The 14,920-nt window shown below is 44.0% G+C and overlaps 1 protein-coding gene across 8 annotated transcripts in view; it reads left to right on the forward strand.

Moving 5' to 3' along the window:
* STARD3NL (STARD3 N-terminal like) overlaps window positions 1-14,920 on the forward strand; it is a 79,219-nt gene that overhangs the window by 42,638 nt on the left and 21,661 nt on the right. For all 8 annotated transcript variants that reach the window (XM_069730244.1, XM_069730249.1, XM_069730252.1 and 5 more), the window contains 4 exons: window positions 371-654; window positions 1,562-1,639; window positions 13,052-13,129; window positions 14,352-14,405. In XM_069730244.1, the coding sequence (XP_069586345.1) occupies window positions 430-654; window positions 1,562-1,639; window positions 13,052-13,129; window positions 14,352-14,405 (435 nt within the window). In that variant the 5' untranslated portion in view covers window positions 371-429. The remainder of the gene's footprint in view (window positions 1-370; window positions 655-1,561; window positions 1,640-13,051; window positions 13,130-14,351; window positions 14,406-14,920) is intronic.

A 14,920-nucleotide genomic window follows, 5' to 3' on the forward strand; every position in this document is an offset into this window, starting at 1 on the left:
TTTAATGTGAAAGCTGCCATGGTCTTAAGATCAAGTTACTTAGACTCCATCAGTTTTGTGCCTGGGAGGTTTGCTCTTCTTCCTACATGGGATTTGTAGTACCATTTGCAGTCATGTAAATCAATGCCTGTCCTTGTAATTCCTATATTAAGTGGATCGGCCACTGCTTGTTAGTTGTCCTTCACTCCTAGAAATGATAGAACTATGATGTTCTTATACCTTGGTAGGTCATTAGGAAAGGGGTTGATCTACAGTATCCAAGATGGACCGTTAGTTTAATAAACCAGTTTTATTAAGCATCTGGCTCTGAAACACAGATGGTATTTGACATTATGTATTTCTTCTAATGCCAGTTTATTCATTTGCACAGGTACAAATTCTTTTAGGTGATGATAGAGAAGAAAAAAAGCCATCCTTTGCTCAGTCACAATGAACCAGCAGACGGTTGACAACGAGTACGCAAGGAACAGGGTCTTGGATTCTCACGGTTCTCTGCTTGACGTCCATTCAATTAATAGTGCTGAGTTGGTGGCGAGACTTGAATCATATGAGAGCTCAGGGAAAAAAAGCATATCTGATGTCAGAAGAACATTCTGCCTCTTTGTCACCTTTGATTTCCTGTTTGTCGCTTTGTTGTGGATCATAGAACTAAATGTGAGTGATTCCCTTTAAATATATTCCTTTGTGTGGGTCATAACGTTTTTTTCCTTCTCATTAGTAGGCAGTAATGTATATATGAAAATTCTTTGTAATGGCTTGGTCCTCATTCAAACATCCATGTATTACGGACCACGATGCTTAGGCTGGCCGCAGGTCTCCTGACCCGAAGTTGGCAGCCTGTTACAGCACTATGCAAACATTTTAGGCAGAGTTGGAAAAATGCTGCAAAGTAAATCCTATGAAGATGGGAGGCGCCGGACAGGACCGCGACGCCCATCGGATCGGACCGCCCACCCTCCCGCCAGGGGAGTATAGTATATCCTCTTTTTCTCCTCTTTCAGGATACATTGGGGGCTTATCTACAGCATTCCAGAATGCTGTAGATAAGCCCCTGATGCCGGTGGGCTTAGCTCACCCTCGATTTTGGGGGTGACAGGTTCCCTTTAAACTCTTTCTGACTGTAGTTTTGAAATAGAAAAAAATGGTACCAAAATTAAATACTTATGCAATCCATTTAATTGGGAAAAAAAGGAATAGAAAACTGTTTGAACTACTTTTTCAGAGCAGTAACTCAGTCACATTGTTACTGCACGTGTTATTTGAAGCTTACGTGTGGCCACTATTCTAAAACCCACATCACGCACTTGAGATTCTTGCTGATTTTTGTTGTTGTGTGTTTGGGGTTTGGTAGAATATGTTGTGTTGTACTTTGTGCCGATGATGATGATGATGCAATATTCTTACTGATGTGTTTATAAATGGTGTATATTACATACATTTACACTCCTCTTGCAATGTGTTTTTAAAAGGAATTGAAGCAACTAGCATAGATTTTAAGGTCTTTGGATTTTGTGCTAAAATGTATGAAGTGTTTAGTAAAATAGTTTTTTTTTTCTTTTAGGCAAAAGTTAATATTCTAGATGCCCTGCAGACAGAGGTTTTACATTATGACTACTACTATTCATTTTTTGACATCTTTGTAAGTATTATGTGAAGTAAGAGGTGTAATAACTGTACATCTGGTATAGAGGGGTATAAGCTTGCAACCAGTAGTAAACAAGGAGGTTTGCATGAAGTATTGGAATAAAGGTACATTAATGGGCTCCTGTCACATGAGATAACGCCATCCGACAGCTAAAGTGTTGACCTAATTAGCATTAAGAAAGTGCCTGACCACCTTATTGAAAACACATCTGTCTACTCCTCTCAGGAGCCGCCAGCTTTCAGTCATAGGGGCTCGGCCAGCGTAGCTACAGTCACCTCTCAGTACATAGTGGGCAGCGGCTGTGATCACGCCCTGGCACTTTGACAGTCAGCTGTCTGTGGACTGATGCACTGCAGTGCCGGCTGTCTATCCAAGTCCCGGTGGGTGCTTATAGGCGCTGCTCACTGTACTGAGTGATGACTGTAGGCTGGCCGTGCCTCCGTGACTGAAAGCTGGCGGCTCCTGAGAGGAATAACGTTTGTTTTTTCCCAGGTGCCGCACTTTCACTGCACCAGCCAAGCACCTTCCTAACGCTTTTTTAGCCTGCAGAGTAACCCTGTATCCATCATGACAGGTTCCCTTCAAACTGAGTATCATATATATTTAGTTAAAATGTTAACTGTGGGTAATGTGTAAGATTAGCTGTGTCCTAGACAGGGATTCTCCTGTTCTTTATAAATGGTGTATAAAATAAATGCTTCACCTTTTGCATCCATACACACAAAACAAATTAACCCCTGCACAGCTGAACACTAACTAGACATCAGATTCCCTGACTACACAGGTGGCCCACTACCATCCATGCAAAACCATTCTCACACCATTAGCACAAACTGGAGACGAGCAGTCTACTGAACAGACAAGTTCTGCCTCTTCAGCCAGCTTTCTCCTACTGAAGTGCACACCTTTCTAAATAATAAATAAGCCTAGAACTGACTTAGGGCCGCAAGGAATACCAGGCCAGGAAAGAATAAGACACCATGCTCTCTATCATTCCATAAAAATCCAGGCCAGAAAATAGAAATTTCCAAACCCTTTAAAGTGGTTGGCCACCACCTTTTTACAACCGTTTTTTATTTTAACTTAAATACCTGTACATGGGGCTAAAAATAATGTTTGCTATTGGGTTTTATTAAAAATGTTGCACCATTTATGTTCTATAGCCTTTGTGTTTTCTATTTGTGGTAGCAGAATGAGTTACCTGTGATTTTGGCAGTGAGCTCTTCTAGCAATGTGACCAGGAGTTTGTAACTGTGTCTCATTTTCGGAGCTCCTCTTAGCTAATTTATGGCCACAAAACACATCAATGTTGAATGTGTAAGGACACAAAAGGCCTTTAAAAGGCAAATTGTACAACATTTTTAATGACTTAACCCCTTTACGACCAATGACGGACATAGCACGCCATAAGCGGATCTCAGTTCCCGCTCCATGACGTGCTATTTCTGTCATGACTGTAAACTGTAACTGCGTGTAAACACGCAGTGACAATTCCATGCTGACAGCTGTAACCGACAGTTGAGCAGCACGGGAAAAAGTGCGGGGACTATGCTGTCGGTCCCCGCTCTCGGAGGTCTGTTATCGGTCAATCAATCTGACTGACCCATCACAGCATGATCGCGCAAGAGGCGAAATGTCAGCACCTCCCTCCCGATCACAGCAGGAGCTCTGTGCTACTAGTGGCCGAGCTCCTGTGCTAACAGCCTGGGATGGTGCCAGCACCACCCCTGGCTGATTAACCTCCTAAATGCTGCGATCGAGAGCGATGGCAACTTTTAGGAGGCAGTAAAAGGGAGGGAACTCGCGGTGGCTCGAATGTAGCCATTGTGATCCGGGGTCAACATGACAACTCCTTGGTCACCAAGCTATGGATGGCTCAGAGCATGGTCTAATAAGCTTTCTGTACAGGTATAATACATTATAATGCTGGCACATTGCAATGCTTTGTTCCTGTGATCAAAGTGAAAAAAGTAAAGGTCCCACAGAGGGACTTTGTAAAAAAGTTAAAAAAAAGTTTAAACTAATTACAGAAATATTTAAAACATTTTTTTTACAAAAATAAAAAATATTACGCCAATAAATACTCATACTTATGTAAAAAAATAAATGAAAAAAAGTACACATATTTGCTATCGCCACAACCAGAAGGACCCGATTTATAAAACTGTCACACTAGTTAACCCCTTCAGGGAGCGCAGTAATAAAAAAAATGTGACAAACTATGGTTTTTCATCATGCAGCTTTAAAAAAGTGCAATAAAATGCGATAAAAAAGACGAATAATATGGTGCTCATTCCTTTTTGAGCTTTGTACAATGCCTGAAAAGGAGTTCCCTATTACAAGTAGGGTATTGGCGCAATCAGGAGAAATTGCACAATAAACTGACAGGTCCATTTTTTCCTACTAGCCCTTATAAAAATTAAACATTTGGGGCTAAAACAACATTTTCGGTAAAAATTGAATTATTCTTTCTTCACCGCTCAATGGAATAAATAACATGGTCACTGCACCACTAGATGAATTCATTGAGAGGTGTAGTTTGTAAAATGACAAAAATAATGGGGGGGGGGGTTGCTGTTCTTGCACCTCAGGGGCTCTACCACTGTGACATGGCACCCTCAAACTATTCTAGCAAAATCTGAACTCCATTATGGCGCTTTTTCCCTGATGAGCTTTGAACTGTGCCTCTAAAGTACATATGGGATATTGGCGCACTCAGGAGAAGTTGCGCAAAAAATTGTACTGTGCATTTTCTCCTGTTAACCTTGTGAAAGTAAAAAAATTGGACTTTAAGAACATTTTTGTGGGAAAAGTGTGGGTTTTTTTAATTTTTTTTTAATTTTCATGGCTATAAGTTATAAATGTCTGTGGAGCAACTGGGGGTTCAATGTGCTCACTACACATCTAGAAACATATCTTGAGGCGGGTGTAGTTTCCAAAATGGGGTCACTTGTGGGGGGTTTCCACTATTTAGGCACATCAGGAGCTATCCAAACGTGACATGGTGTTCCAATCTCGATTCCAGCCATTTATGCGTTTAACATGTAAAACGGTGCTCCTTCCCATCCAAGCCTTGCCATGCGTCCAAACAGTAGTTTTCCTCCACTTATGGTGTATGGGCGTACTCCGAAGAAATTGAACAACAAATTTTGAGGTTAATTTTCTCCTGTTACCTTTGTGAAAATAAGAAATTTGTTTCTAAATAAAAATTATGTGGAAAAAATATATAAAATGTTCAATTTTTTCCTTCCGCATTGCATTAATTCCTGTGAAGCACCTAAAGGGTTAATAAACTTCTTTAACCTGGTTTTGAGGACTTTGAGGGGGTGCAGTTTTTAGAATCATGTCACTTTTGGGTATTTTCTGTCATATAGGCTCCCCAAATTCAATTTAAATGTGACGTGGTCCCTAAAGAAAATGTTATGTATTAACTAATTTGTGTGACATAACTCTCTGGTATAAGAGCCCAACAGCCAAGACAAGGCGTTCCCCTTTGTTGGTACCCTAACCTTATGTGCCTCTTCAAACTGAAAGCCTATGAGAAGTGAGTTGTCTTATATTTGTAGTATACTTCTTCTGACTGAGTACTCCTCCCTTCAGCCTAAGGTGTTTTTAATTAGAGCTGGATCTATGCCTGCTTTTAAAATTGTAGGCTTTGAGCCTGAGATAGGCATGTAATGTTAGGCATACCTCCCAACCGTCCCTCATTGTGCGGGACTGCCCCGGATTTGATGCTTGCTCCGGCTGTCCTGCCCGGGACGCAGAGCTTCCCACAGACAGAACAGTTGAAACTGCTGTCACACGCCCCTTTTGTTAGGCCACGCCCCTTCCTCGTCGGTGTGTTCCTGAGTCTTCCAGTGTGCCTCACGGTTCAGAGAGAGGGGAGAGGGGACACCTGAGGTGTGTACATAACACAGCCGAACACAGCCTGGGTGCCGGCGGCAATGTAAGCAGCAGACCATGAGTGGACTGGAGGCAGCTAACGGGACAGATGCAGATCAGTGAGTAGTGGATGTCACAGAGATGACTCACTCCGTCCAGTGCACTGTGGAGGAGGAGCAGCAGCTCCCTGGGAGAGAGTGACAACACTAATCAATGTGGCTGCTTTATTTCCCCAGGCATAAAAGGGCTAAGCCTAAGCCCCTATGACAGTCAGTCACTGTGTCATCATGTGCTAATTACAAGCTGCAGCTCCGCTTGCTACACACACACGGCTGAGGCTCCGCTCAGTACACTTCGTACACAGACACACACGTGGCTCCGGTCAGTGCACTTCGTACACACACGCGGCTCCGCTCGGTGCACCTCGTACACACACGCGGCTCCGCTCGGTGCACCTCGTACACACACGCGGCTCCGCTCGGTGCACCTCGTACACACACGCGGCTCCGCTCGGTGCACCTCGTACTGGGAAAGGTGTACGGAGCGGAGTCGTGTGTACGAGGTGTACGGAGCCGTGTGTACGAGGTGTACGGAGCACAGCCGCGTGTGTACGAGGTGTGCGGAGCAGCATGTGAAAGGTGTACGGAGCGGAGTCGTGTGTAAGAGGTATACGGAGCCATGTGTACGAGGTGTACAGAGCACAGCCGCGTGTGTACGAGGTGTACGGAGCACAGCTGCGTGTGTACGGAGCGGAGCAGCATGTGAAAGGTGTACGGAGCGGAATCGTGTGTAAGAGGTGTACGGAGCCGTGTGTACGAGGTGTACGGAGCACAGCCGCGTGTTTACGAGGTGTACGGAGCTGAGCCGGGTGTGTACGAGATGTACGGAGTGGAGCAGCATGTGAAAGGTGTACGGAGCGGAGTTGTGTGTGTAAGAGGTGTACGGAGCCGTGTGTACGAGCTGTACGGAGCACAGCCGCGTGTGTACGAGGTGTACGGAGCGGAGCAGCGTGTGAAAGGTGTACGGAGCGGAGTCGTGTGTGTAAGAGGTGTGCGGATCAGAGCAGAGTGTGAAAGGTGTATGGAGCGGAGCCACGTGTGTATGAGGTGTACAGAGCAGAGCCATGCGTGCTCAAAGTATACGGAGCGTGTGCAATGTGTATAGAGCGGAGCCGTGTGTGTACGAGGTGTACGGAGTAGTGCCGTGTGTGTACGAGATGTATGGAGTGGAGCCGTGTGTGTATGAGGTGTATGGAGCGGAGCCGTGTATGAGGTGTATGGAGCGGAGCTGAATGTGTACAAGATGTACGGAGCGGAGCCGTGTGTGTATGAGATGTATGGAGTGGAGCCGCGTGTACGGAGCGGAGCCGTGTGTGTATGAGATGTATGGAGTGGTGCCGTGTGTGCAAAGTGTACGAAGCGCAGCCGCGTGTGTAGGAGTAGCTATGTGTGGCCATTATACGGTACAAAGTATCATGTGCGGCCAATATACAGTATGGAGCATCATGTGCGGTCATTATACAGTATGGAGCATCATGTGTGGCCATTATACAGTATGGAGCATCATGTGTGGCCATTATACAGTATGGAGCATCATGTGCGGCCAATATACAGTATGGAGCATCATGTGCGGTCATTATACAGTATGGAGCATCATGTGTGGCCATTATACAGTATGGAGCATCATGTGTGGCCATTATACAGTATGGAGCATCATGTGCGGCCATTATACAGTATGGAGCATCATGTGCAGTCATACAGTATGGAGCATAATGTGTGGCCATTATACACTATGGAGCATCATGTGTGGCCATTATACAGTATGGAGCATCATGTGGGGCCTGTTGTGAATTCTGTGGCTGAATTCACTCCTGTGGTCACAAGTGGTACTGCAGCTTCTGAGCTTCCTCCCTCAGGTGTTCTGGTGAGCTCGTTAACTGCTTCATTACTTAACTCCGCCTGATGCTGCTATCCTTGCTCCTTGTCAATGTTTCAGTGTTGGATCTGAGCTTCTCCTGATTGTTCCTGTGACCTGCTGCTCTGTATAGCTAAGTGCTTTTTGCTTTTTTGTTGCTTTTTTTCTGTCCAGCTTGTCTTTTGTTTTGCTGGAAGCTCTGAGACGCAAAGGGTGTACCGCCGTGCCGTTAGTTCGGCACGGTGGGTTTTTTTTGCCCCCTTTGCGTGGTTTTGCTTTAGGGTTTTTTGTAGACTGCAAAGTTCGCTTTACTGTCCTCGCTCTGTCCTAGAATATCGGGCCCCACTTTGCTGAATCTATTTCATCCCTACGTTTTGTCTTTTCATCTTACTCACAGTCATTATATGTGGGGGGCTGCCTTTTCCTTTGGGGAATTTCTCTGGGGCAAGTCAGGCCTATTTTTCTATCTTCAGGCTAGCTAGTTTCTTAGGCTGTGCCGAGTTGCCTAGGTAGTTGTTAGGCGCAATCCACAGCCGCTTTTAGTTGTGTTTAGGATAGGATCAGGTGTGCAGTCTACAGAGTTTCCACGTCTCAGAGCTCGTTCTTGTATTTTTGGGTATTTGTCAGATCACTGTGTGCGCTCTGATCGCTAAGCACACTGTGTTTCTGGATTGCCTTCATAACACCTGTCATTAGCAAACATAACAGTACAAGGAGCCAAACTAATGATTCTCAATAGAGGGAAAGAAAAAGTTCTGACATCATTTTTTTTTTTTTCTGCTCTGTGTTCACTTTTTTTTTTTCCCCCTAGACATTTGGGTGGTCTGTGATCGCTTTTCTAAAATGGTCCATTTGGTGCCCTTGGCTAAATTGCCTTCCTCCTCTGATTTGGTACCTTTGTTCTTTCAGCATGTGGTTCGGTTGCATGGCATTCCTGAGAATATTGTTTCTGACAGAGGTTCCCAGTTTGTTTCAAGGTTTTGGCGAGCCTTTTGTGGTAGGATGGGCATTGACCTATCCTTTTACTCGGCTTTCCATCCTCAGACTAATGGCCAGACCGAACGAACCAATCAGACCTTGGAAACATATCTGAGATGTTTTGTTTCTGCAGACCAGGATGATTGGGTGTCCTTTTTGCCGTTGGCTGAGTTCGCCCTTAATAATCGGGCCAGCTCGGCTTCCTTGGTTTCTCCATTTTTTTGCAATTCTGGGTTCCATCCTCGTTTCTCTTCAGGACAGGTTGAGTCTTCGGACTGTCCTGGTGTGGATTCTGTGGTGGATAGGTTGCAGCAGATCTGGACTCAGGTAGTGGACAATTTGATCTTGTCCCAGGAGAAAGCTCAACTTTTCGCTAATCGCAGACGCCGTGTGGGTCCCCGACTTCGTGTTGGGGATCTGGTTTGGTTATCTTCTCGTCATATTCCTATGAAGGTTTCCTCTCCTAAATTTAAACCTCGTTTTATTGGTCCGTATAGGATTTCTGAGGTTCTCAATCCTGTGTCTTTTCGTTTGACCCTCCCAGACTCCTTTTCCATACATAATGTATTCCATAGGTCGTTGTTGCGGAGATACGTGGCACCTATGGTTCCATCTGTTGAGCCTCCTGCCCCGGTTTTGGTGGAGGGGGAATTGGAGTATATTGTGGAGAAGATTTTGGATTCTCGTGTTTCTAGACGGAAACTCCAGTATCTGGTTAAATGGAAGGGTTATGCTCAGGAAGATAATTCCTGGGTTTTTGCCTCTGATGTTCATGCTTCCGATCTTGTTCGTGCCTTTCATGCGGCTCATCCTGGTCGGCCTGGGGGCTCTGGTGAGGGTTCGGTGACCCCTCCTCAAGGGGGGGGTACTGTTGTGAATTCTGTGGCTGAATTCACTCCTGTGGTCACAAGTGGTACTGCAGCTTCTGAGCTTCCTCCCTCAGGTGTTCTGGTGAGCTCGTTAACTGCTTCATTACTTAACTCCGCCTGATGCTGCTATCCTTGCTCCTTGTCAATGTTTCAGTGTTGGATCTGAGCTTCTCCTGATTGTTCCTGTGACCTGCTGCTCTATATAGCTAAGTGCTTTTTGCTTTTTTGTTGCTTTTTTTCTGTCCAGCTTGTCTTTTGTTTTGCTGGAAGCTCTGAGACGCAAAGGGTGTACCGCCGTGCCGTTAGTTCGGCACGGTGGTTTTTTTTTGCCCCCTTTGCGTGGTTTTGCTTTAGGGTTTTTTGTAGACTGCAAAGTTCGCTTTACTGTCCTCGCTCTGTCCTAGAATATCGGGCCCCACTTTGCTGAATCTATTTCATCCCTACGTTTTGTCTTTTCATCTTACTCACAGTCATTATATGTGGGGGGCTGCCTTTTCCTTTGGGGAATTTCTCTGGGGCAAGTCAGGCCTATTTTTCTATCTTCAGGCTAGCTAGTTTCTTAGGCTGTGCCGAGTTGCCTAGGTAGTTGTTAGGCGCAATCCACAGCCGCTTTTAGTTGTGTTTAGGATAGGATCAGGTGTGCAGTCTACAGAGTTTCCACGTCTCAGAGCTCGTTCTTGTATTTTTGGGTATTTGTCAGATCACTGTGTGCGCTCTGATCGCTAAGCACACTGTGTTTCTGGATTGCCTTCATAACACCTGTCATTAGCAAACATAACAGGGGCCATTATACAGTATGGAGCATCACGTGGGGCCATTATACAGTATGGAGCATCATGTGTGGCCATTATACAGTATGGAGCATCATGTGCGGTCATTATACAGTATGTAGCATCATGTGCAGTCATTATACAGTATGGAGCATCATGTGCGGTCATTATACAGTATGGAGCATCATGTGCGGTCATTATACAGTATGGAGCATCATGTGCGGTCATTATACAGTATGGAGCATCATGTGTGGCCATTATACACTATGGAGCATCATGTGTGGCCATTATACAGTATGGAGCATCATGTGGGGCCATTATACAGTATGGAGCATCACGTGTGGCCATTATACAGTATGGAGCATCATGTGCGGTCATTATACAGTATGGAGCATCATGTGCGGTCATTATACAGTATGGAGCATTATGTGCGGCAATTATACAGTATGGAGCATCATGTGCAGTCATACAGTATGGAGCATCATGTGCGGTCATTATACAGTATGGAGCATCATGTGCGGTCATTATACAGTATGGAGCATTATGTGCGGCAATTATACAGTATGGAGCATCATGTGCAGTCATACAGTATGGAGCATAATGTGTGGCCATTATACAGTATGGAGCATCATGTGCGGTCATTATACAGTATGGAGCATTATGTGCGGCAATTATACAGTAAGGAGCATCATGTGCAGTCATACAGTATGGAGCATCATGTGTGGCCATTATACACTATGGAGCATCATGTGTGGCCATTATACAGTATGGAGCATCATGTGGGGCCATTATACAGTATGGAGCATCACGTGGGGCCATTATACAGTATGGAGCATCATGTGTGGCCATTATACAGTATGGAGCATCATGTGCGGTCATTATACAGTATGGAGCATCATGTGCAGTCATACAGTATGGAGCATCATGTGTGGCCATTATACAGTATGGAGCATCATGTGCGGCAATTATACAGTATGGAGCATCATGTGCAGTCATACAGTATGGAGCATCATGTGTGGCCATTATACAGTATGGAGCATCATGTGCGGTCATTATACAGTATGGAGCATTATGTGCGGCAATTATACAGTATGGAGCACTGTGTGGCCATTATACAGTATGGAGCATCATGTGCGGTCATTATACAGTATGGAGCATCATGTGCGGTCATTATACAGTATGGAGCATTATGTGCGGCAATTATACAGTATGGAGCATCATGTGCAGTCATACAGTATGGAGCATAATGTGTGGCCATTATACAGTATGGAGCATCATGTGCGGTCATTATACAGTATGGAGCATTATGTGCGGCAATTATACAGTAAGGAGCATCATGTGCAGTCATACAGTATGGAGCATCATGTGTGGCCATTATACAGTATGGAGCATCATGTGTGGCCATTATACAGTATGGAGCATCATGTGGGGCCATTATACAGTATGGAGCATCACGTGGGGCCATTATACACTATGGAGCATCATGTGTGGCCATTATACAGTATGGAGCATCATGTGCGGTCATTATACACTATGGAGCATCATGTGTGGCCATTATACAGTATGGAGCATCATGTGCGGTCATTATACAGTATGGAGCATCATGTGCAGTCATACAGTATGGAGCATCATGTGTGGCCATTATACACTATGGAGCATCATGTGTGGCCATTATACAGTATGGAGCATCACGTGGGGCCATTATACAGTATGGAGCATCATGTGTGGCCATTATACAGTATGGAGCATCATGTGCGGTCATTATACAGTATGGAGCACTGTGTGGCCATATTTTTTTGTTTATAATTATTCTTTATGAACAGTTTAATCAGCAGTGCTAAATGGGTGTGATTGAGACGTGGATATGGGTGCAACTAGTGAATGGGTGTGGTCAGAGGCGTGGCCTAAAATTTGCCTAAACTTTGTCCCTCTTTCCCATCTTCAAAACTTGGGAGGTATGTGTTAGGGTCCCACCAAAGTGGTACACCTTGCTGTGGCTGTTGGGCTCTGACAAATTTACTTCATTTTTTTACTTATTTTCTATAGCAGTAATGTGGTTGCAATTTCATAAACTCAATGTTTGCATATAATATCATTTCAGAGTCCAGCTTTGTTGGTTATATTGAATGGTTGTGACGGCTCGCACCTATTCACACTTGAATTATTCTCTTCGGAGGTGCTGATCAGTTTTTTGATATATGCAGCTGTATGCTGTATACCACTGATCACTTCACTGTGATTCACGGTTAGGTCATGTGAGCAGTAATACAGTTTGAAAATGTTTGCTGGCTGAAGGGTTCTTTGTAATGTGGTGAATTTCATGCCCAGTTTTCTGCTAGAATTGCTGCATTCAGTGCTTCAAGCAAAATACTCAGTATGATAGATGTTATCATAGCCAGCGTGATGAAGTATTCCAACTTTAAAAGCATTATTGTTTTTGGCATCCAAGAGCATGGGTCCCAAATACAGTAATGTACAGGATTCCTAACTCCCCTCCCCGGATCCGGAGGCAGCTTCTCTAGACTAGATACTGAAACGAGGCAGGCTCAATCAGGATGCTTTGGAATAATGTGCAGCAATGTCAGAAGTAAATGCTGATTATCTTCTTTACTTGGTATTCTGTATCCATTTAAAGGGGTTGTATAATAGACAGACAATACATTTTTAAATGGAGTAGTCCCCCTTGTAAATTACAAATTACAGATACTCACCTCCTGCACGGCACCATTCCAGCAATGTCATCTCCCAGGGCTCACATGACATTGTTGTGCTACGTGAGCCCTGCAGCCAATTAACAGCCAGCTTCCCAGCAGCACAATTGACATGGCCTAACAATGTCACAGGAGACCCGGTGCAGACATCGCTGGAGTACCACCAGTGCGGCACCATTACTTTTATTTCAAGGGTTTGTCTAAGTAGTAAACAATCACTTTAATGTAATAAACTATGAATTAAAATGAATTATTTTAATGAAATTTTCTTTTTCTCTACAGTTGTTATCATTCTTTCGATTTAATGTCCTAATTATTGCTTATGCGATATGCAAAATTCGCCATTGGTGGGCAGTAGCGGTAAGTATTAAATTAATGTTATTGTTCCTATTGTAGATACTATACATGTTAATAGGTACTTATAATTCACATTGCACTGTATATACATTCAAAAAATACTTAATGGTGAGTGGGTCAAGAAATGCAGGAGGACACGTTAGGTTTTAGGAATCCTGTTTCTGAATGATGTAGGGCAGTTTGATCCGGACTATGCAATTATAGTAGAATATCTTAGTAAGAATTAGGAAAATATTAGAGTGTACAATAATAAGGAACACTCACGCTGCTTTTACCAACTCACTATTTTTTTTAAAATTATATACAATAAAATATACATTTTAAGTACCACGTTAGTGAAAGGCAGAATCACTGCTGGCATCCTTGGTACTTAGATTCAGCATACATAACCTTAAAGGGGCTTTTCATTCTAGGGAGAAAGTCTGCAGTCTCTCTAAGTGACTGCAGAATTGTGAGTTTGTGGAAGGCGAATACTATGACTATTCCCCTGTATTCAGTGTGTGAGTGGGAGCATGTCTGATTTTTGCATTTTTTCCATTCAAGTAGCAACTAGTCTCCACCAGCTTCTGTCAATTAATGTCTAATGAGAGAAGCCGGGTGACCATAGTCGGCACATTTAACACTGTAAAAATTGGTCACAAAGTGTGACTACAGACTTCTCTTCTTTGACTGGAAACCCCCATTCAGGATGTTGTCCGATTTCTTAAAGGGAACCTGTCACCCCCAAAATCGTAGATGAGCTAAGCCCACCGGCATCAGGGGCTTATCTACAGCATTCTGTAATGCTGCAGATAAGCCCCCGATGTATCCTGAAAGATAAGAAAAAGAGGTTAGATAATACTCACCGGGGTGGGCGGTCCGATCCGATGGGCGTCGCGGTGCGGGGCCTCCCATCTTCATACGATGACGTCCTCTTCTTGTCTTCACACTGCGGCTCCGGCGCAGGCGTACTTTGTCTGACCTGTTAAGGGCAGAGCAAAGTACTGCAGTGCGCAGGCGCCCGGCCTCTCTGACCTTTCCCGGTTCCTGCGCACTGCAGTACGCTGCAGAGAAGGAATTCCGCTCCTAAGTGAATATGTGAAATGTATACTGTATGTGTTACAAGGAGCAGCCTACCTAAAACATATTTGGTTGTCACTCAGGTTTTTGACCTCGAGATTGTTAAAGGGGTTCAAATAATTTTCCGTACAGTTTGAAATGACTTTTTCTCCTCATTCTCCCATAGGTGACCACCGCAATTACTTGTGCCTTTCTAATCGTGAAAGTCATTTTATCTAAGGTAAGCAGAAGATGGAATCATTTTCCTTTCTCTGATAATCAGGTCTCCGAAATGTGACTGTGGCCACCTAGCTTGTAATATGGATTTATAATGTCGGCTGCTGCTTTTCTTTTATATAAATAAAAGCTTCCCATTTTAGCACCTGTGCAATACAGTTCCAGAGTGGTGATGGACTACTATTAGTGATGAGTGTACGTGCTGGGATAAGGTGTTATCTGAGCATGCTCGGCTGCTGAGTGATTTTGACGTGCTCGGATAATAGTCCCCGCGGCTGCATGTCTCACAGCTGTTCGACAGCCGTAACACATTCAGGGATTGTCTGCTTGTTAGGTAATATATATATATAGATATATATATATATATATATGTATATATATATATATATATCTATATGTATATATATATACTAGATGGTGGCCCGATTCTAACGCATCGGGTATTCTAGTATATGCATGCCCACGTAGTATATTGCTCAACCACGTAGTATAATGCCTAGCCACGTAGTATATTGCACA

The sequence above is a fragment of the Ranitomeya imitator genome, chromosome 6 (assembly GCF_032444005.1).
Source record: "Ranitomeya imitator isolate aRanImi1 chromosome 6, aRanImi1.pri, whole genome shotgun sequence".
Taxonomy (NCBI): Eukaryota; Metazoa; Chordata; class Amphibia; order Anura; family Dendrobatidae; genus Ranitomeya; species Ranitomeya imitator.